The sequence below is a fragment of the Neophocaena asiaeorientalis genome, unplaced genomic scaffold, assembly GCF_003031525.2.
Source record: "Neophocaena asiaeorientalis asiaeorientalis breed wild unplaced genomic scaffold, Neophocaena_asiaeorientalis_V1.1 scaffold150, whole genome shotgun sequence".
NCBI classification, from domain to species: domain Eukaryota; kingdom Metazoa; phylum Chordata; class Mammalia; order Artiodactyla; family Phocoenidae; genus Neophocaena; species Neophocaena asiaeorientalis.
In genome coordinates, this window is record NW_020176571.1 from 7,315,872 (window position 1) to 7,338,066 (window position 22,195).

At 36.9% G+C, this 22,195-nt stretch overlaps 1 protein-coding gene and 1 long non-coding RNA gene across 2 annotated transcripts in view; one reads left to right on the top strand and one right to left on the bottom strand.

Annotated features, from left to right (window-relative positions):
* Positions 1-4,778, top strand: part of LOC112391755 (uncharacterized) — a 133,313-nt gene extending 128,535 nt beyond the window's left edge. The window contains exon 5 of the long non-coding RNA XR_003001560.1: positions 4,673-4,778. This is a non-coding gene — a long non-coding RNA (uncharacterized LOC112391755). The remainder of the gene's footprint in view (positions 1-4,672) is intronic.
* The window catches only part of LOC112391751 (pregnancy zone protein-like), a 41,301-nt gene that overhangs the window by 6,675 nt on the left and 12,431 nt on the right, over positions 1-22,195 (bottom strand). The window contains exons 11-25 of the mRNA XM_024733188.1: positions 21,065-21,226; positions 20,252-20,479; positions 18,887-18,950; positions 16,319-16,461; positions 13,386-13,535; positions 10,901-11,065; positions 8,841-8,940; positions 6,095-6,257; positions 5,476-5,704; positions 4,620-4,746; positions 4,296-4,417; positions 4,026-4,077; positions 1,964-2,047; positions 1,250-1,426; positions 875-962 (exon numbers count right to left, since the gene is read on the bottom strand). Coding sequence (XP_024588956.1) covers positions 875-962; positions 1,250-1,426; positions 1,964-2,047; positions 4,026-4,077; positions 4,296-4,417; positions 4,620-4,746; positions 5,476-5,704; positions 6,095-6,257; positions 8,841-8,940; positions 10,901-11,065; positions 13,386-13,535; positions 16,319-16,461; positions 18,887-18,950; positions 20,252-20,479; positions 21,065-21,226 — 2,054 coding nt within the window. The remainder of the gene's footprint in view (positions 1-874; positions 963-1,249; positions 1,427-1,963; positions 2,048-4,025; positions 4,078-4,295; positions 4,418-4,619; positions 4,747-5,475; positions 5,705-6,094; positions 6,258-8,840; positions 8,941-10,900; positions 11,066-13,385; positions 13,536-16,318; positions 16,462-18,886; positions 18,951-20,251; positions 20,480-21,064; positions 21,227-22,195) is intronic.

Here is a 22,195-nt window from a genome sequence, read left to right on the forward strand (position 1 = left end):
TTCTATTTCCGTTTTGGGGGATCCTTACTTTACTGCTATTTACTATACTGTCAGAACAGTGAGCTTTCATAGATGAAATGGTGAGATCCTCCACTATGTGTGATGACACACATAGGAGTTTTTAAAGGATAACAAAATGGGCAGAAGACCTAAATAGACATTTCCCCAAAGAAGATAAACTGATTGACAACAAACACATGAAAGAATGCTCAACATCACTAGTCATTAGAGAAATGCAAATCAAAGCTACAATGAGATATCATCTTACACTGGTCAGAATGGCCATCATCAAAAAATCTACAAACAATAAATGCTGGAACGGGGGCCTTGAAGATGGCGGAAGAGTAAGACGCGGAGATCGCCTTCCTCCCCACGGATACACCAGAAATACATCTACACGTGGAACAACTCCTACAGAACACCTACTGAAGGCTGGCAGAAGACCTCAGACCTCCCAAAAGGCAAGAAACTCCCCACGTACCTGGGTAGGGCAAAAGAAAAATAGAAAAAACAGAGACAAAAGAATAGGGACGGCACCGGCACCAGTGGGAGGGAGCTGTGAAGGAGGAAAAGACTACCATACAACGCAGTCTATCCCACTCCTGGGCATACACCCTGAGGAAACCATAGTTCAAAGAGAGTCATGTACCATGTTGTTCACTGCAGCTTTATTTACAATAGCCAGGACATGGAAGCAACCTAAGTGTCCATCTACAGATGAATGGATAAAGAAGATGTGGCATATATATGCAATTAAGAAAAGAAAAAGGATAACAAATTTCTATGCATGAACTCCAGGTATCAGAGAATAGCTATTTCCAGAATTCTGAAATACTGTGGATCTACAGAGAACATATGGAAATAATTATCTTACCAAGTGTTTCCCTGACTTCTACTATGACGATCCCCAAAGGTGCTGTAAGAACCATCGCTGTGCTTATAATTCAACTGTCTTTGGTAACCTGAAGAGGAAGTTTGCATAGACTTATGAAATAGCAGAGACATTGGAGAATGAATCAGGGTTTTCCTCAAAACTGGTTGAGGTGTCACAGGGAAACTACTATGTTACTACGAAGTCTCCAAGACTTGATGATACCATGGAATTTCCTGGTTGTATAGTGGGACAACTTGTTGGATATCACAGCAACAATAATTATTAAATCTTAAGCAAAGGGATGTTGACTTGAGTTCACTGGAGGAGGTATTTAGGGAATCAGTTAATGTTTTTCCTTTTGGGGTAATCTCTCACCACTGATGAGGTGGCTGATGGCTGTGGACTTGATCTTCTCTGTCAGCAGTCCTGTCTCATTCAGATAGTTCAGAACATAGATGTTAGGGGCAAAAAGGACCATATTCTGCTCTCCACAGCCATAGGGCATCTGGAGAAGATTCTGAAGATTTTGCATTGCAGAGCCTAGTATATCACCTGGGGAATGAAAGATATTAAAAAAAAAAATCAGAGGAACTCAGAGCTGATTTACGTTGGGATAAGAAGATAGATTACTAACTAAGTGAGAAGTCAAATCATACATAAAGGGGAGGAAAGGTAAGCATAAGAGGTGAAGGAAAACAAGAAATAGAAAGGAAAGAGAAATGTGGGAACAATAAAGTAGATAGTTCAAGGATGGAAAAAAATAGGAAAAAATCTGAACAGTAGGATACATCTTTCTGATTAGCCACAAATCTGGTAAAAAGCAATTATTTTTAAATCTATTAGGAAGCATCACTACCTAGCCAGTCTCTTGAAGATGAGGGCACAAAGAGATGGCCCTTTTTACTTTTTAGAGTGTATCAAGATATAAGATGTAGCACAACATCTATTCAACAGTGCAGTCCTTAGCTTGGTGCTCTTTCTCTCAATCCAACGCCTAGACTCAGACAGTTCATTAGTAAGGGATGGTGAGGCCCCATGCACTAGAATTATGGGGATGGACAACTGCTTCTTTCGGGCTGGGAGACTCACCCAAAACTGAATGTGTTGCCCTGGCAGAGCCTTCAACCACATTTGAAGGAAGTTTTAGTGACAACTTTTCAGGTTCTCCGGTTTCTAATGAAACAAGACAAATATATATAAGGGAGGGAAAAATGAGAGAAACGTTCTAGATTTATTTGAATTTTTTTCATCTATATGATCAAGATCCAACATCTCATTTCTCTTGGTCATTATATAATCTCTTTGATGCAATCCATGTTTCTCCTAAAGCCACAATTCATCTCACAGTGAAGTTCATATTAATCATATATATTTGTGTTAAATTTCTATAGACTTCCTTATAAGTGTATACCTTATGTTATATTTATTTCTTTCTCTTCATTGTTTATGTTAATTTCTACTACAGCTGTGGTTGTAAAAAAATCATATTCACTCCATAAATATGTATTAAGTGCGTGCTATGTACCAGATTCCGTTTTAAGTGCAATGATATAGCAATTTGCAAAAGAAATTTCCCGACATCCTAGAGTTTTCATTTTGATGGGAGTAATAAGATAACAAATAAATATTTAATGTGATAGATACCGGTAAGTTCTATAGAGAAAAATGAAGCAGATTAAGTGCTTATATGGGTGAGCTAGTGAGGCAAGGCAAATCAGGAAGTACAGGGTGTGGGGAGAAGGTTCCCAATGATAAAGCTCATTGATTAAAAAAGTCATAGGTGACTGACACTAAGTAAGTCAGGGAGTAAAATTTATAGATATCTAGGGGAAGAGACTTGCAGGAAGAAGGAACAAAATGTGAAAAGACTCCAGAGATTAGAGCATGCTGGGTGTGTTCTAAAATCAGATTAGAGGAGCAGGGTGAGTAGGGGAGAGTGTAACAGGATATGAAGTCATGAGGATAGAAATGCTTTGTAGGTGATGCTGGAGACATAGTCTTTAACTTTGAGGGATATGGGAGACTCGTGGAAAACTTTGAACAAAGGAGGGACATGATCTGAAATATGCTTTAAATGATCCCTCTTGTTGTATAGGAACAGGGGGAGATGACCAGGAGTCCAGTTAGGAGGGGACTGAGTTGGTCCAAGAGAGGAAGGTCTAGAGTAAGAGTGGACATGATGAAAAGTGGACAGATTTCAGATATATTTAAATCTAGCTGGTTCAACCAGCTAGATTTAGGAATGGATTGGGTGTGGAGTAGAAGAGAAAGGACATAATAATGGATGACTCCAAAATTTTTTATCTCCAGCAAGTAGAAGAATGGAATTTCCATCATTTGAGATGGAGAAAATTGTAGGAGGAGCAGGCTTATGGGGACTAAGCAGAGGTTCAGTTTTGAACATGCTAGTTTTGAGATACCTCTTAGACCTCCAGGCTTAGAAATGCAGATGATAAGTGAGCAGCTGAATACATGAGTCTGAGTTTAGGAAAGAGGTGTGGACCAAAGATGTATATTTTGTGGTCTCTGGTACAAAGTTGTCATTGAAGTTCTGTGACTAGATGAGATTATCAGGGGATACTTATATAGAGAAGAGAAGAGATCTGTAGACTAAGCGCTGTTCTCTAGATGATTTTAGATAGTGCAGAGTTGAATATTTTAATACTAATTTTTTAATGACTGTGAATATTTAAATGGTAGTTTTAAGTGTAATAGAAAAAGATTGGTTTTCTATATATGTTAATGACCTAAAGTTCTTCTTAAAATAACTTGTTTAAATAAAAACATGAGTACGCTTCAACTATTAACAGAATAACCAATAGTACTAGTGCCACAAAGATATTTCAATAGTTTGAAAATTGTGTTGGAAGAAGTTTGGGAAGCACAGGCGTATTTGGAAAGAATCCTGTCCTATGGTCATCAGCTTTAGTCTTCATTATTAGCCAAGAGCTTTCAGGTGAGTCTCTTAACTTCTCTATGTCTTTATGAGGAAAAGATTGTTCTCCATCAAATGTCCTTTGATTTGCACATGGGATAGTATACTTGTTTCCTTTTTTTCCCCCAGAGGAAACATGCCCCAAAGGGCATTTCACAACTATATACTTTGGCAAGTGGCTTAACAGAAGAATTTTATCTATTTTTTGACACTTACCTGAAGCACAAAGAAGTGTGTTGAAAGTTTCCTCCTTTTCTATTCCTTCAGGCTTTGTATTGAAAGAAAAAAAATCAAAAAGAAAAGTGATAGTGAATGTAGATAGTGATAGAGAAAAAGCAATCACTTTAGGAGAAAAACTGTTAGTGAAAACTTGAGTTGTGGACATATTCATATTCTTGGGAATGAAATGTCACTGTCGCATACCTATTAGATAATGTGATTTACATAATAAGGCCTCTGAGACTCAGAGAAAGTAGGCCCGCATACCTCAACAAATAAGGGCTTGACTACAGTGTCCTTCTGTCCAGGTGCTGGGATGTGGGGCACCTCATTGTCACACAGTTCCTGAGACTGCAGGGCTTCTGCAGTAGCTGTGAAATTCACCTTTCCTGGGGAATAAGATTCTTAAGGAGTTAAACAGTGATTCTATATTGAATGGTTTCTTCTTTTTAAGCCTCTCCAATATTTATAACGGTTTTCTTTCAATCGATCATTGTCAAAGGAGGAGAAAAACACATGCATCTGAGTGAGAATGGAAAGCAAATCATTACAACATAAGAAGTGGGATTTGTGAACAACTTTACCACTCACCCAGTGACTTTGGGGTCACAGCCCAGGACACAGTCTTCTGCTTATTTCCACAGACACAGTGAGATTCTTCATTCTTTTCTACTGGGATGGCCAAGAAGGCAGGAGAGACCTCCAGCTGCACGCTGACCTGTCCCCCATCCCCACCCACAAATTTGAGAAAGGACACAGGGAAAAGGTCAGTAACAGGGGGAAGAAGCTTAAAGGGACAATGCATACTAATTGAGAGGCTTTGAGAAACTGTTCAAACAAGGTAAATCCTGTCAAATATTTTGTAGTTTAGATGTTTGCCATTAGGACTTTGAAGAACTGACAGGAGTCAGGATAAATACTCAGGATTTAGGCTTGTGCCAACACAAGGAAGAGATATTTTCTTTAGTTAGAGTGAAAAAATAATCAGGGGGGGCTTCCCTGGTGGCGCAGTGGTTGAGAGTCCGCCTGCCGATGCAGGGGACGCGGGTTCGTGCCCCGGTCCGGGAAGATCCCACATGCCGCGCAGCGGCTAAGCCCGTGAGCCATGGCCGCTGAGCCTGCGCGTCGGAGCCTGTGCTCCGCAACGGGAGAGGCCACAACAGTGAGAGGCCCGCGTACCGCAAAAAAAAAAAAAAAAAAAAAAAAAAATCAGGGGGAAGTAATATCTGAATTTAGGAATACACAAATAATGCAGAGTCCTGAATAAATATAACCTTACCACCTCAGACCTGTTGGGGAGCTTTGTTCTTAGTACTTATTCCATTCTAAAATGAGGCTACATCATGTTCAATTATGACTTACTAGGAGATTACCTGGGAAATCTAGGTAATGAACAGTGATTTTGTTCCTTCCTTCTACTTTTGCTTACGTCGAGAAGTGCCCTTACCCGAATGCAATGGGACACATAGCTGAATGCGGTGGCTTTGAGTGTGAAGGCTTCTCCTCGAACCACGGAGTAGGGAAGAGTGAGTTCCAGGAAGAAGGGCTGGAAGGCTGTAAGAGAGATGGTGGGGGAGAGGCCAAGCCCTGCTGTTCCAGACAAGCAGAGTGCGCCAGCCTTCCACTCCGTGATGGTGTCAGGGACCTTCACTGCCAACTCACTTCTACCCGATATGCTAGGGAGGGGAAAAAGAGGAGGAGAGTCAATGAGTCCCCTCTTTAGCAAGCACCACAGCTGATCCTAGAGCATGAAAACTTAGTGTGCTAAATGTTAAACTTGATATAAGGTTTGGTGTTCATAATGAGGTCTCTGAAAGTTTTTTTTTTTTTTTCTTTTTAGGGTCGAGGGTAGCTTCCTACTTTCTGTTATTTTAAGTATCTCAGGACCAAATTAGAAAAAGAAGATTGCATTGTTTAGCTATGAGATAAATGAACTGTGAGTCTAAATAACTACCAGAAAAGAGCGGAGCAGAACGGAAAGGATCAGGAACCAATGATCACACCAGAATTATAGAGGAGAATTCAAATCCTTTTATGAACTCAATTCTGGGCAACACACAACTTACTCGAGCGCCACCAAGTCCCAGATCCAGGTCTCAGGGAAATACTTCCGGACTGTCTCTTTCACTTCCACAGCTGGAGGGTTTTCTCTCCCTACCACTGGATAAGCTATCCCTGCATTTCCACGTGCTAGAGCAGAGCCTTCTGGGCCCATTGGACCCACTTGACCTGTCGAGAGAAAACACGCAGGGCCCAACATAAGCCTCAATTTTATCAATTTCTTACAGCTGCCTTATTTATCAAGTAGAATAAGATCATATGCTCAGGGAATGTTTATTATTAGAACAATTTAACCTACCGGCTTCTTACTTTGTTCACTCATCTACGTGTCCTATTGGAAGGCTAAATCCTATTGCTTCATCAAATGGTTTAAAGGTAACTGTATTTTTCTCTAGAAGTGAAAACAAATGTAGCTCTCCCTAAGCTGAGTTTTCAACTGGTGAAGGCAAAAATAAAGAGTAATTTAAAACAACAAATACTGCTTATACCCTGACGGGATGATCATGTGTTCTCCATTTGCAGTGAGAATCAAACAAGAGGAATTGATAGTAGCTACAGCAAGAGGATTTCGGGAATTTTTTTTAACAATGATATAGTAAAGTATGGGTTATAGACAACAGAGACTCAATAAAGGACAGAAAATAAACTTTAGATTGGCCAGAAAAGACTTACAAAGCAGAACTTAAGAAGACCATGAAACGATGAGAATCACAGGGGAATGAAGAAGGCATTCCAAGGAGGGGGCATTTAACATAGCTGAGTAAATAGTAGGTGTAATTGTGTAATAAAACACAATGAAGGTTAGGACAAATAAGTTAGATCTGTTAAGGAGGCAGGAGTTAGGTTGATTTTTAAAAGTGATAAAAGCAACTATACTCCAATAAAAATTAATTTTTTAAAAAACTGACCTGCCAGAGATCAGAAGACATATAAAGATAGTATGTATAAATATATAAACATACGTAAAATAATAGCATTGAACATGCTCTTTTAAAACCTTAAATATGATGACCTATGAATTCTGGAAGTAGCGATTATGTCTGAGAAATAAATGACATGACAGAAGCAATGTTGAAGGGTGATGCGCCTTTCACGGTATAGAGGCTGGATTGAAGTGGAGAAAGATAGAAGGCAAGGAAGGTAAATTATAGTGGCTTTTTAGTACTTTGGTTATGAAACAATGAAGGACAGGACTAAGATGATGTAACTGAACAGGAAAAGGAAAGAATGGATAGGCGACGAATACCAAATGTAAAATTTGTCTAGAGTGTTACAGAATATCTGTGATAAGAATGTAATGATGGTAGTTTGTTTTCAGGTTTTTCTGGATCATTCCACCTACATGTTTTCACTTAAGATTGAAAAGAAAATAATACAGTTGGTATTAAGAGGGATGTGAAAATAAAGTAATAATAATGTTTTTTAGTTTTTTTTAACCAAAAAACACTGTTATATGGAATCATGATTATGTTGTTTTTAATTTATGCTCATGACACCTCAGTGATTTTGGTGTTGTCATTCTGACTTTCAACTGAGCCTCAAAAATGTTAAATGAGTCTGCAAAATTTTTTTTTTTTTGCCACACCTCGTGGCATGTGGGATCCTTAGTTCCCCAACCAGAGATCGAACCTGTGTCCCCTTCACTGGAAGAGTCTTAATCACTGGACAGCCAGGAAAGTCCCTGAGTCTGCAAATTTTCAAAGTTATATGTGTCATACCAGATAAAGGTATGATGAAAACTTGTTTTTTTTTACTACACGAATTTGTTTCTGTGGAGGGAATATTCTTATTCATTCCTCTACTTTCATAACTTTACTCTTTGTCTTCCTAGGCAAATAATTTCTTCTGTATTAAATGTGTTTAATTTATTTTTTAAAAACACTTTATACCACCAAATTTCTTATTACAAAATGGATTAGTAGCCATCCCAGCATGCCTCTAGACACTTCTCTAGGCCTGTTAGCAGCAGAAAACAGTCAGAGCTAGAACCTTTTCAAATTTTCCTCTTTTCTAGGTGTACCTGAGACACACAAAGAGACTAAGTATATTCACCAAAAGCTGAATTATTCTATTTTGTTCAATATGTCAAAATCACTCTGATTTCCATAAAAGAATATGACAGAGGCAAACAATATCTATAAAATCCTTCACATTTCTCAGCATCCCTTGCAGGTAGGGCAATGAGATATATGCCACTTCCACTGTTGGCCATAAAAGTCATGTGCAAATCTATTCCTTCTTCCCTGTGGTAGTAACCTTGAAAGGCACATTGGAGATGGAGTCACAAGATGAAAGCCCATTGAACCTCCCTGACAATGACTGGTCAGGAGGTGTTCTGAACAGCTACTGGACTCACAAGCAGTGTTTGTGAAAGGAAAAAATAAACTGTTATATACTTAGCCTCTGAGACGTGGGGGTTTGTTTGTTACTGCAATATAATTTATCTTATCCTGGCTAATTTAGGTATTGAAGCCACAGTGGGTAAAGAGGATTTAAAGTACCAAGACTATTGAAGACTATGACAGAAAGGTATTTGATTTGAATGAGAGACAGAGAGAGAGGGAAAGAAATAATAATGGCTTAAAAATTATTTTTTCTGGGGAAAAGTATTATATGAAGAAAATTTACCGAGAAGTTGCTGCAGAGTTACAACATTCAGTACTTTTAAAAATGGCTTTTTATCCCAACCCAATGCAGCAAAGCATCATTTTTCTTCTATTATTTTAGCAGATAAATAATTCTCACCCTTACCTCCTGCATAGAATATAGGTGCTCCTGGATATGGCTGAAGCAGCTGACAAAAATGTGGCTTGTGGATTTTTGAGTTGGTAAAAATATTTAATCCTACAGACTGGAGGAAAAATAATTATTAAAGCATACTGGCAATCCAGCCTGGAGACTAGAATATTTCCTTACGTTTGTATTATACTCTTACTATTATTATACATATAGCTCATAGGATCATCATGAAAATTCCACACAATGGAGAAGAGAGGTATTTTATAAGTATGAAAATGGGGTCAAAGAAAGTCCAGATCATCCAGTTAGTGAATGGGAGTTGGGATTAGGATCCACTTCTGATTCCTATTTCTGAATTTTGTCTCCTATGTGCTGATGCCTCTTTAATTATCTTTTGCCTCCAAGAAACTTGAGTATTTTAATTTTGGATGTTTTTCTTTCCTTCCTTCCCCCCAAAACCAAACATTAACTTTGTGGCAGAGAGTAACTTTTTGTTTCTTTTCAATTGAACTTGTAGGGCTGCATATTGGAGATTTTTCTTTTTTTTTCTAAATAGATTTATTTATTTATTTTTGGCTGCGATGGGTCTTGTTTATTTATTTATTTTTGGCTGCGTTGGGTCTTCGTTGCTGTGCGCATACTTTCTCTAGTTGCAGAGAGCGGGGGCTACTCTTTGTTGTGGTGCGTGGGCTTCTCATTGCAGTGGCTTCTCTTGTGGAGCACAGGCTCTAGGCGTGCAGGCTTCAGTAGTTGTGGCACACGGGCTTAGTTGCTCCGTGGCATGTGGTATCTTCCCCTACCAGGGCTCGAACCCATGTCTGCAGTGTTGACAGGCTGTGCCACTATGCCACCAGGGAAGTCCTGGGGATTTTTCTTCACAGTCAGTACACTTTGTTTTGTTTATGTTTTATTGGAAAATATTGTTTTGTTTATGTTTTATTGGAAAATATTCCTTTGCCTGAATATCTATGTTCAACTCATCCCTTTTGTGATTTATCCTTTCCTTTTTTCTTTCTCACTGTCTTTTAAGTATCTTGAATCTCTGCATGCAAAACACAATTGCAGATGTCCCCAGTAGCCTGATTCCTAGAGCTCCCCTGTTCCAAGCTTCCTCTTTCTTTGATATTAGTCACAAATACTACTTGCTGTCCTATCTCAGAGTACTTGGGAAACTATGGGACTCTGAAGCACAGTTGTCAGTGGTGGCAGTGATATGGAATGGGGAGAAAGAAGTCAGAAAGAAATGTTTAAAGATGCTGCAGTTAGCTAATAAACCGAGTCTTGTTTTTCTCCCTCTACCACCGTCTGATTTATGATTCTGGAGGCTCCAGAAGAGGGAGGTTTAAATTGTTCTCAGCTAAGCTGCAGACCTCATCAGCTAAGCTGATGTATGCTTTCCTCAAGGTATAATGAGAGTTTTCAGTCATTTTTGGTAGAGATAAGATTTAATCTCACAACCTGGATAAACTTCCTTTTCATAACTCTGCCTGATTAAAGATACACATTTGAGCTAACGTACCTAAGGCAAGCTAACGTTTCTACTCCAAGTTTTGTAAATCTTTTCTTTATGAACAGCTACTTTCAGTTTTCCTGAAATTTTACTGCACTGAAGGTGTTGGCTGAAGTAATGTACTTTGTGTATTTAGTCATTTACTCAATCATTTATTTTTGTGAAAATGTTATAATGGCTGCCAATAGGGTACTCACCTTTCCAAGGTTGTCAGAGGTGCTATGGGAAATATTTTGTTTTTCTCACATATTGGAATCTCTGAGAATCACTGAGAGGGGAATATGACAGTGATAACTAGTTTTGGGATCAACTTGGTTAAAGTTGTGACCCTAAAAGTATACCCCTTGCTGTTTAAAATGCCAGAGAAATTCATGATTGACTCTCTGTGTGTATACAAAGTTCTCTATGCCTCTGAGATTTCAATATTTTTCTGTTAATCACAGGTTTTCTTTTTGGTGAATGAGAGGAAGATCAGATTTTAGAGCTTAGAAATCTATTTGTTCTCCATCTTAACAAAGACTCAGAAGTCAAATTTGGTTATGTTTTTAGGAAGAAGAATTACCTCAAAGATACTGTAAACATCATCATCATTCAGGACCTGCTTTGGTGTGTAAATGATTCCATTGTGAGTTATATCTTCTGCATTGATGCATTTTTCCCCATCTTCATTCATGGGACTTCCATATCTAACACTAAGGATGCTCTTTACTGGTAGCAAATCATAGACCTGCAAAATAGAGAGAACAAAGGAAAAACTCTTATTTATTTTATTTTATTTTATTTTGAGTGTGATAATGTTCAATCTGGAGTTTAAGAGATCATGGTGCTTATTTAACACTCCCATACCAACATTATAAAAAGTGACACAGAAATCATGGGGAGATATTAAGGGTTATGGATCCTAATGCTCTTCTTGTACAAAAGAAATTAATACATAAGATATCAAATTAATTGATCAAAGACTCACAGCGCATTTTGGCTGAGTAAGTATAAAACTCAAGTCTCTTTGTCTCCCAGCCCAAACGCCTACTTTTAAAAGAAAGCAAAAATGTGGACAGTACAGAGAAACATCATGAAAGAATAAAAGTCATTCATACCCATCACCCAGTAACAACCTCTGTAAATACTTAATTCATTCCCTTTTCCCATTTTATATGATTAAGTTCTTACCACGTTTTTTTTTTTTAAGTCTACTATTTTAAGACCAATTTTAACTTGGAAAAAAACTAGGTACAGGGGTAACCTAGAAATAAATCCATTCCAGTTCACTTTTCGCCCAGAGCCTAGCATAAGGCTACCTGCCCAGTCATATACTGTTCATTAAACACACAGTGACTCCATGCGGACCTGCTGTCATCTCTTATCTAAGCTACTACAATAGCCTCCTAACTGTTTTCATTCTTGCTCCCATACTCTGAGTGGCAAACAAGATCTTCTTACCAAATAAATCTAAATCACTAAATCACTCTCCTGCTTAAAACTCCTCAGTGATTTACCACTACATTTGCTGTCAACTCCTAACTCCACTGCAAGCTCACAGTACTTGTCATGATCTTCTTTTACTTTCCATCCCGCCTACCACCTCTACCATCCTCTTCTCTCACCATTATGTATAAGGTCATTACCTTTTCCTCTTTGAACACTGCAGACTTATTCTGACCGCAAGACCTACAGGCACGCTGCTTTCATTCTTTGTAATGCCTGCCCCTACCCCCCATTATCTGACAATCTAAGAAGACACCACTAATCACTATATCAAAAATTGTTCAACTCTTTTCTTTAGCTCAACATCCTGTTTATTCCTTAAATGATACTTATCAAAATTTAGAACTATTATATGTTTATATGTTTTTGTTGCTTGCTTGTTTAATAACTCACAAGACTATATGTCTAAAATGGTCAAAGACCACATCTGATGGTTCACCATAAAAACTCCTATTCCTGGAGCAGTATCTATCCCGTAATCCAGACGCAGGGGATATTCGTTAAATAAATAAATGGACAATGAAGATTGTAAACTATTGGGCCCTTTTGGAAGTTCTTCATTATAAGAAACATCTTTAAAAGACAAGTTTGGTTGGAAACTCTCTTTTGTCCGTACTTAAAACCAATGAGTAAGTGCCTGTTTTTTTAGAGAAGACTTAAAAACCTGGCATGTCACATACTATCTTGAACTGTGGTGTGTTAGACATGGCATTGAATAAAATTTGGTTCAAATCCCACCTTTCAAATATAATTTTGGGGCTTCCCTGGTGGCGCAGTGGTTGAGAGTCCGCCTGCCGGTGCAGGGGACACAGGTTCGTGCCCCGGTCCGGGAAGATCCCACATGCTGCGGAGCGGCTGGGCCCGTGAGCCATGGCCGCTGAGCCTGCGCATCCGGAGCCTGTGCTCCGCAACGGGAGAGGCCGCAGCAGTGAGAGGCCCGCATACCGCAAAAAAAAAAAAAAAAAAAATATATATATATATACACATATATATATATAGTTTTGGCATGTTCTTTCTATAGTTGCTTAACTTATGCTGGCTGTGTTTTCTTCATTCATAAAATTAAGGTAATAATATCCACGTTAAGGAATTATTATTCATTTATTCGTTCATTAAAAATGTGTTGAGGGACTTCCCTGGTGGTCCAGTGGTTAGGACTCCACACTCTCACTACCGAGTGCGTGGGTTCAGTCCCTGGTCAGGGAACTAGGATCCCGCAAGCCATGCAGTGTGGCCCTCCCCCACTGCCAAAAAACAACAAAAAAGAAATGTTTTGAGCGTCTTTTACATGTAAGGACTGTGCTAGGCACAGGGAATGTAGTAGTGAACGAGACTGCTCACTCTTTGATACGTTATAGCAGAGAATGAAGTAAGAGGATCTGTGTGAAGCACGCTGTGCAATGTCTTTTTTGGAACTGAATTGAATCCAAACTCGTATGTGACTTACTACACTATGCCTGACACTGTGAAGAGCCTGTCCTTGGCAGTTATAACTTCCAGCTTCCAAAAATGGTCACATCATGTGTGCATTTTCTGATATGCAAGACTGAAATGGGACTCACTGACTGAGGTGAGACCTCAGCTTCGGGCTTCATTAGCAGGACACTCTGGTCCACTGCACGGAGGGCACAGAGGGAGTAAGCAGCAGCTGTGACCTTCAGGTTGATATCTGAGGCTGGCAGGCCCCGGGCTGAAGAGAAGCTCAAATTTACCTGTAAAGAGGATATGATTATAGCCACACATTTTCTAATTGTTACAATCTTAAAACTCTCTTCTACCCCAGGGTAGGACTAGTCCTTTCCACACTTCCTTTCTCTTCATCCATGTTAGAGAAGGGTTAAGAGGTGAATCTGCCTGACGACTACCAGTTAACCATCTCTGGAATAAACTGGAAATGTGGTTCGATTAACTCAGCGTTTCCCACTCTCTTTATAACCAGTGAAATATAAATTGATGTTGATCACAGTAAAAGAGAATCTTGAGTGGGAATTGGAATGCACATGCTAACAAAGATACATACCTATCTCCATGCAGTGTTTTTGTGATGAATGTGTGCAGTTTGCACGGGGCTGTGAAAAATCCTGTTCCACCTCTAAGACCAGCCGATGAAGTCTCCTTCAGTTGGCCCTCTTAATCACCTGGCATTCTATAGCGGTGTAGTACTGTTTATCAGGATCAGGAATTTACTCATTAATTTAAAAAACTAAACATCTAATATGCATCCTAAGAGTTAATTCATTGACAATATTCAAAGGACTGTGAATAAAGAATGAGAACTACAAAATAATGAAAAATGTGCGTAATTTTTTTCAGAGTTTTGACTGGTTTAGCCAGTAGAAATTCATCAGTAAGTGAATCTATTGGTTCCTTATGTTTATGTTAGAATTTTTTGAGTAGAATCTTGAGTAAATTATAAAATACTTTGGAATTTAGTTACTGCAGTAGCATCCGTTAAGCTTCCAGGTTCTTGAACTGAAAGCTGATTTGGACTGCAAGGAAGTAGTACATTCCGTTAAATAATATTTGACTTGGATGCTGGATTTAACTATGATAATCTGCTATGTGGTCTACTGAATTAATGTAACACGTTGGAGTCACGTATATCATAAGACATATATGAAAAAAATTAATTGATTTATCCTCAAGGTGCAGTAGTATTCATCTCTGTAGTTCAATATATTATGAAAACACCGCTTTTGGAGAATTCTATTTTAAATATGTTTGTTTTTATTTTTAGAAAATTTAAGTTCATTAAAATATGTTTGTGAATGTCCATACCAAATGAACAAGTGAGTTATTTGAGATTATAATCACTGAAAATACTCCTAACCAAGAAATGGATATGCTTGAAAATGTAACACGTTCTACTGATATGAGAACCAGAAAAGAACTTTAAGGCATATTTTGAGAGCCTGTACCTATCCATATGAATCAATGTTATCCTTAATGAATAATTATTTCCAGTTAGGATATAACAGACAATTTAAACTGTTACATAGTATTTAATGTATATAATAAACCTGTCATTATTAAAATAAGAAAGTGGTATATGGATGGTGAATAGAAAACAGGTTTCCTCTTTCCAACAAAGATCAAAAAATTATTTAAAGTATATTGGTTTAAAGAAACACAGGTCTCAGACAGACCTGGATCTTTCCTCACATTCTCAACCCACTTCTTACTCTGCTCATCATCCTGTCAGGATGTCTCGCTTCTAGGGTCCTTAATTGTTAACTTTAATAACTCTCTAACTTTTAAACACATAGTCAACTTTCTTCTGAATACTGCAAAAGTCTTCATCTATATTTCTCGTAGCTTATCTCCATCTCTGATCAATGATAAGTGAAAAGATATTCGATGTGAAGTGATTGAATATAATGTCCATGGACTTTTGCTTCTATGTGGAAGTTTATGACATGACACAGAAGCTGTCGTATGTTTTTGCACCAGAGTGAAGCCACTGCTGGGATGAGTAAAGTGTGCTGAAAGCTGTAGCATAAGATGGGCATTCCAAGGTTTAACAAAAAACTAACTGCCCATGATTAGCAATAAAGACGTTGAAGCTTGAAGCAAAAGTCTCTTCTAGGTTTATATGAAACACACAGAACATCCGAACAGAACACAAATGATGCTCTTGGACACCTGTCCAGGTTTAATAGCATTCTTTAGTAAGATGGAGTTGAAAATTTATTCAGAAGCCACTGTGTATTTTCTTAGATCATTGTATGTTACAAAGGACAATCTAAATATAATTCTCATCGCAGAAATGTTCACTTCCTGTAAATGCATATTGTTTTAATCTTCATAAAACTCATGTCAGAGTCCTTGTAGGTATATTTTTAAAAATATATCTGAAGTCTGTGGATCCTAGTTGATTGTTAATGTTAAGATTACCCAGAAAATTCTGTTGGGATAAAGCTTATTAATATCTCAGTAGGCTTCTCATTACAGCCATGCATTCTTTGGAAATATAAGAAGATCCCATATGCAACTTAGATTTTTATGCTATAGTCATTATTAGAGTGCCCAGGCTATGTTTCTCAAGATGGGATACACACATATACCCCTGTTCTGTTTCAGATTCAAAGTGAATTTAACTCACAATAAATTACTGATTTCTGCAGTAGTACGTGGAGGCGTGTCAGGGAGATATGATAGAATAAAACTGACATCACTGTGAAGCATCATTTTTAATTGAAAATTTGGGGAACAAACATTTCAAAATTAAAACTATTAAAGGTTAATTGTAGAATATATTTTGAATTCCACATGAATTTTCAGATAAAGCAAGAGAAAAAATTGTGCTAATGGCCACCTGCTTTGAACTACTCCTCTAGACCTCCCAGGGCTTAGCGTCAATCTTTCCTTTAGAGGTCCTTTGGCAGAAAGTTTTAGGAGCACTACATGGCAGTTTTTTAATGTACATAAGGTCCTTATTTTCCATACTTCAAAAGGGGAGATGAAGAAAAGGACTGGACTTAAACAAAACACCCACCTTATTGGGAAAACAGTTTTCAATCTCGAGTTTCTCAGTATCTGCAATAACTTCTCCATTAGGTAAAATAGTATAAATAAGCAACTGGGCTGTAGGAGCAATGTCTGATTCCACTTGAAAGGAGAAGGAAAATACCCCTTTCACTGGAGAGTAAAGAAAGTTCAAGATCATAGATTAGGAAGAGGGAAGAGTTTCAATTTTATAAAGAAGAGGTTCTCAAATTATTTAACTTATTTACATTTGGAGCATATTGAAGTAAGACTTGCATTTATACCATTTTGCGTGCATTAGTATTCAATAAATATATGCTGAACTAATGACATTTTCCCTTAAAGATGTAGGTTAAATTGTTCATTTCCTCTGCGGAAGTAGAAAAGAACATTTAGTGAATGTCTCTATTTTTAAATTAAAAAAAAGACTTATTAAGAATTGAAGAGAGAAGAACTTTTAGACACGTTTAAGGATCTCTATCTATGATCCAATCAGCACAGTTCTTGTCATATGCATGAGGCCAAGTCAAAGAATGCAGCATAGTCTCTACCTTCAGGCCATTTAAAACACAGCGGAGATACAGGTACAAATAATCACATACAAAACAGTATGCCTCCGATTTTTATAAAAGAATTCAATGCATTTATCTTAGTGGTTACTTTCTGTGTGAATTACATAGTGTTTAATTCATGTATCTGCTTAATCTTCTCATAAATGTTCTGTTTTACCTTTGTAGCATAAAGTTCTTTAAAAACTATAGCCTTCCTGTATCTATAGAAGATCTGAGGGCAGCTTGTGGTGAAAATACACAAAAACAGCAGGGTCAAAATAAATTTGAAACAATGATACTGAAACCATATGAAATTGGACTTAAACAGAGGCAGGAATAAATTTTATTAAGAAGCTATAACAGGGCTTCCCTGGTGGCTCAGTGGTTAAGAATCCGCCTGCCAATTCAGGGAACATGGGTTCGAGCCCTGATCCCGGAAGATCCCACATGCCGCAGAGCAACTAAGCCTGTGCGCCACAACTACTGAGCCTGCGCTCTAGAGCCCATGAGCCACAACTACTGAAGCCCGCGCGCCTAGAGCCCGTGCTCCACAGTAAGAGAAGCCACCGCAACGAGAAGCCTGCGCACGGCAATGAAGAGTAGCCCCCGCTCACCGCAACTAGAGAAAGACCATGTGCAGCAATGAAGAACCAATGCAGCCAAAAATAAATAAAGTTCCCTTTAAAAAAAAAAAAAAGCTATAACAGATGGTTAAACACTAGAGTGCTTAAATTTAACACTGAGTTTCCCAGAAATCAAAGACAAATGGAAAAGCAACCATTTACATAGTCATCATCAAATAAAATGAAGTGTATTTTTTCTTAGAGAGACACTTCCTTCTCCCCATTTCACCTCTCAAGATACTCAGTATACTATATAGAATTTAAACTCTATTACAGGAACTGATTTTGAAGAAATTGCCTTAGGAGGCAGTTTGATTTTTGATATGCTATTAGGAACAATCTTACCTGCTCTAGAAAAACCAATATAATGATCAATCCCATAAAAATCAATGATTAAATGGAGAATTAGAGGGACTGTCCATATTTGAGTGCCTGAATTCAATTTTTTTAAGCAATAAAAAAAACTTTTAGCAAGAGAGATTTTACAATACATATTCTTTATTTTTTCTTGGAAGTATTGACTCGCCTTGGGTGAATGGGCTTTTTGATCTTTCTAAATATGCTTTGTTAATAAATATTGCTTTAGTAAAATGATAGCCTATAACTATTCAAATGAACAGAAAAAAAGGAAGCTACTTACGAGATTTAGCCTGGGGACATGTAACAAATAAAGAGACTAAATGTACTTATCTTTTCATAATAGATTATTTCTTGAAAAGTTAGTTATTCTTCCTGGGATAACAGATATCAATGGATATTTATGATTCAAGAAAATCTAGAAGGAGAGTATGATCTAAAAGAGAGAGGCAGGAATATAAGAGAGATTTGAAGATGGTGTGTTGTTGGCACTGAAGATGGAAGAAGAGGCCATAAACCAAGGAATGCAGGAGGTCTTTGGAAGATGGAAAAGGTGAGGAAACAAGTAACCTCCTAGAGTTCCGGAAGGAATGTAGTTCTGCTCACAACTTGATGTTAGCCCGTAAGACTTCTGATCTACAGAATTATAAGATGATAAATTTGTGTGGTTTTTAGTCAGAGAGCTTCCTACAGAAGCAATAGGAAACTAATACAAAAACATACAGAGTAAAATTTTTCTTTGGAGATTTTCTGCATTTTTTAATTATTTTCTGCATTTAAAAAATTTAATAATAAAATGAATATATTTTACTTTAGAAATAAAATTTACAATATAGAAATGCTATAAAAAAGTTCTAAATGGACTAAAATGAACCTAGTATCCTTCTTTTATCAGCTTCCTCAACTTTGGTTGATGGAAGAAAGCTGGTGACCATTTCCTCCAATGTAAGAAATAGCTTCATCTTGCTAAAACGTTTAGGATTTGACAATTTGAGAGAAAAAATAGGAAAATAGGGGAAAAAAATAGGAAATCCTGAAAGTACTTACTCTCTCCTTGTTTAATGGACAACACATGGGCTCCTGACTGAGCGATGCTTCCTCTTGCTTTGATCTGAAGGCAGAGGGAAATACATGTATTATCATTTTAAAGGGTACTTATTAAACTTACTTAAACATATGTATAATACACAAATAAATAATAACTCACTACTTCAACCCAGACGTTGTTTTTGTTCACTAAATTTCTCTTTCAATATTTTCCTATACATAGTTTAAATAATAAACTTTACTTCAAACAACATACTTTAAATAAGAAACATAAAATTTTACAATGCTTTAGAATTTTACTTAATATTACTACTTATCTTGAATATTAAGATTTTAAATTTACATATTCTTTCAACAAATATTTTAAGCATCTGTTATGTGCAAAGCAATATATAGTGAAGGCAGGTATAAAATATATGTAAGTATTCTCTATTGTTGCCTCTATTTAAAAAAAAAAAAACAACTAAAAGTATTTACACTCTCTATGTGCCAGGTACTGAACTAAATAGTTTAGTTTTAAGATTTTTATTTAGTTTTGACTATAACTCTATGAAGTAAGTATAAATACTATCTTCAGTATTCAGATGAGATGATTGACATTTCTCTTTACAAAGGAGATTAAGTAAATTACCTGAGGTCCCATAACTAGGAAGCAATAAAGCTAAGATTCTAACTTACTGTCAATTTTTTCACTTTTTTATAGAATTAAAAAAATACTATTTATAGTTAATGTTCCTATACAGAATTTCCTACACATAAGTTTTTCTCCTTAAAAAGACTTACTTGGATAACTACCAGCTTTGAATATTTAAAATTTTTGTACATCAGTAGGTATACTGACCTGAAAAGGATCACATCAATTTATAATATGCTTGTCAATGTACTTTTCCCTGCAGTTACACCAGTTCTTGAACTTTGTAAATTATTTAGAACCTTTATAGGAATAAAATACCACTGCTTTATTCTTTTAATTTTCACTTCTCCAATTAATGTTAAATTGACATTTTTCCAGAAGATTGTTTATAATTTTTATTTCCTATTGGTTAAGTTCTTGATTTTTATCCTTTGCTTATTTATCTACTGGGTTCTAGGAAAAACAATCTTTTTTGTCTAACAAGGCATTTGTCTTAAGCTCTTTCCTCTTCCATTCAATAATTTTCCATTGGAACTCAGAAAAAAAAAAAACTTAAAAGTTTCAGTGGAGACCAGAATATAAATGAAAAATTAAAGCATTAATTTGTTAGGAAACAACTTCTCTTCACTCATAAAAACATTATATTGATATAAAGAGCATTACTTAGATAGGAACTCTATCTTTTTAGGGTCTACATAATTAGGAAGAGCTACACTGGCCTTTATTCTTACCAAATAATAGAAGGTTAATTCTTTTTCATCATTCAGAATCTGTCCATTCAGGATGTAGTGTGCCCGAATCTCCTGGGTTTGCCCACAGGCCATGGTGCCAGCCACAGGTTCAAGGTGAACGTAACTCTTGCTTGGGGAAAAAATATGCTTTACAGTGTGCTGTGCTGGTGTGTGAAATTCTTCAAGCCACCAGTTATCAAAACAGAGTTTATTCTGCTTGTAAGTGACCTAATGGATAGAATAAAGTTCTTAAGTAGGTTATTTGTTATTAACATATATTACGTATATATTGGTCATTTACTGAAGATTTTATTAAGAATCATGCTTACTTGGTTTCATTATAGGCTGCCTTCCCAAATAAAGTATAATCTCTAAACAACTTTCCCTTAAATTTATTTAAGTTTACACCATACTGATTTAGTAGGTATTATTCACTCATAATCAAGATCAGTTACTTTTTCTTCATACCCTTAACACAAAACAAAAATAGTGGTATAACAAGGAAACAAGGCAAAATCTAATTTGTAATAAAACTGTAAAAATGTTGAATTTTCAAGAGACTATCAAGATGTTCTAATATTTAAATGTCTCCTGAAACTAGATCACGCTGTAAACAGAGTCTATCTAAAGTAAAAGTTTCTGACAGAGAATTTTTCATTTCTTATTATTTAGTTCTCCACATTGCTTAATTTCTACTTTAGTCTTATCACCTTTTCTTTTCTCTCCGGAGTTCACCTGCTTCCCATGTACCCTTAAATTCTGTGGCCCCAGTGATCTGTGTCTTTTTAGTCCCAGATGCCCCTTCCCACTTACCAAAACTGAAATGAAAGAAGATGTGAAGTTACTGGTATCAATGGAAATGTTCACCAAACCATGCTCATTCGTAGTAAAGCTGGCACGGTATGCAAGTACATCCACGCTGACAACTACAGTTTTATTGGGGATTGGCTGATCCTTCTCATCAACTAGAAGAACCTAGAAACAGGAAAGTGATAGCTGGTTCCAGGTGTTATATAGCAATAACATTTTCTACTCTGTCGTATTCGCCTCTTGACGCCTTGGCCACTGTCACTTAACGAAGATCTTAGAATATGAAAATAAGATTTGTTTTCTGGGCTCTAAAATATTTTTCTTTTTGACATTTATATTTAGATAACTTATGAGCATTCAACTGAGAACAGCCAATAGTGGACCCATGATGTTACCTTCCCAAATTTTCTTCATCTCTGGTGTTCTCTATCTCAGTATATAGGGCTTCTATCCATCTGGTAATTTATGCAGGAATATGTAGGGCCTTATTTTTTTGGTCATGTTCTCTCTTTCACTGCCTATATATAACAGTGCCTATATCTAACCCATTGCCAAATGCTAACCCTTCCCCTGCTAAACATCTTTTATTCCTATTTACTTCTCTCCAAATCTACTGCTTCCATTCCAGTTAAAACCACAATATTTTTTCCCATCCGGTTTCCTATATCTTTCTATTTAAGTTTATGCAGTCCACCCTCTGCTGCTCTGTCCTTGCTTCAAACCATTCTCTATACAGTTTAAACTACACTGCTCATGTCATTCTCCCTAAAACTTTCAGTAACTTCTCAATCCGAAATTCTGAACATAACCTAAAACACACTTGGTTCTTTGATCCTGAAAAAGCTGTTGTACACCTACAGCCTTGGCTGTTCTCTCATCTTTCTTAAATTTCTGGCCAAGTCATATTCATCCTCCAAGTCTTCAGTTTTCTCATGCTTTTCTCTTGACCTGAAATGGTCTTGCCCCATTATTAATTTCTTGCCAATTTGATACAAAATACTGGAATACCTTAAGACAATATCAAATTCGTATACATCAATAAAATGAGGAAATTGCCTGTAAACTGTCAATTCAAAGATTAGTTACCACAAAATAAAATGTAAAATGCCTAGAAATCTTACATTTCCTTGATAG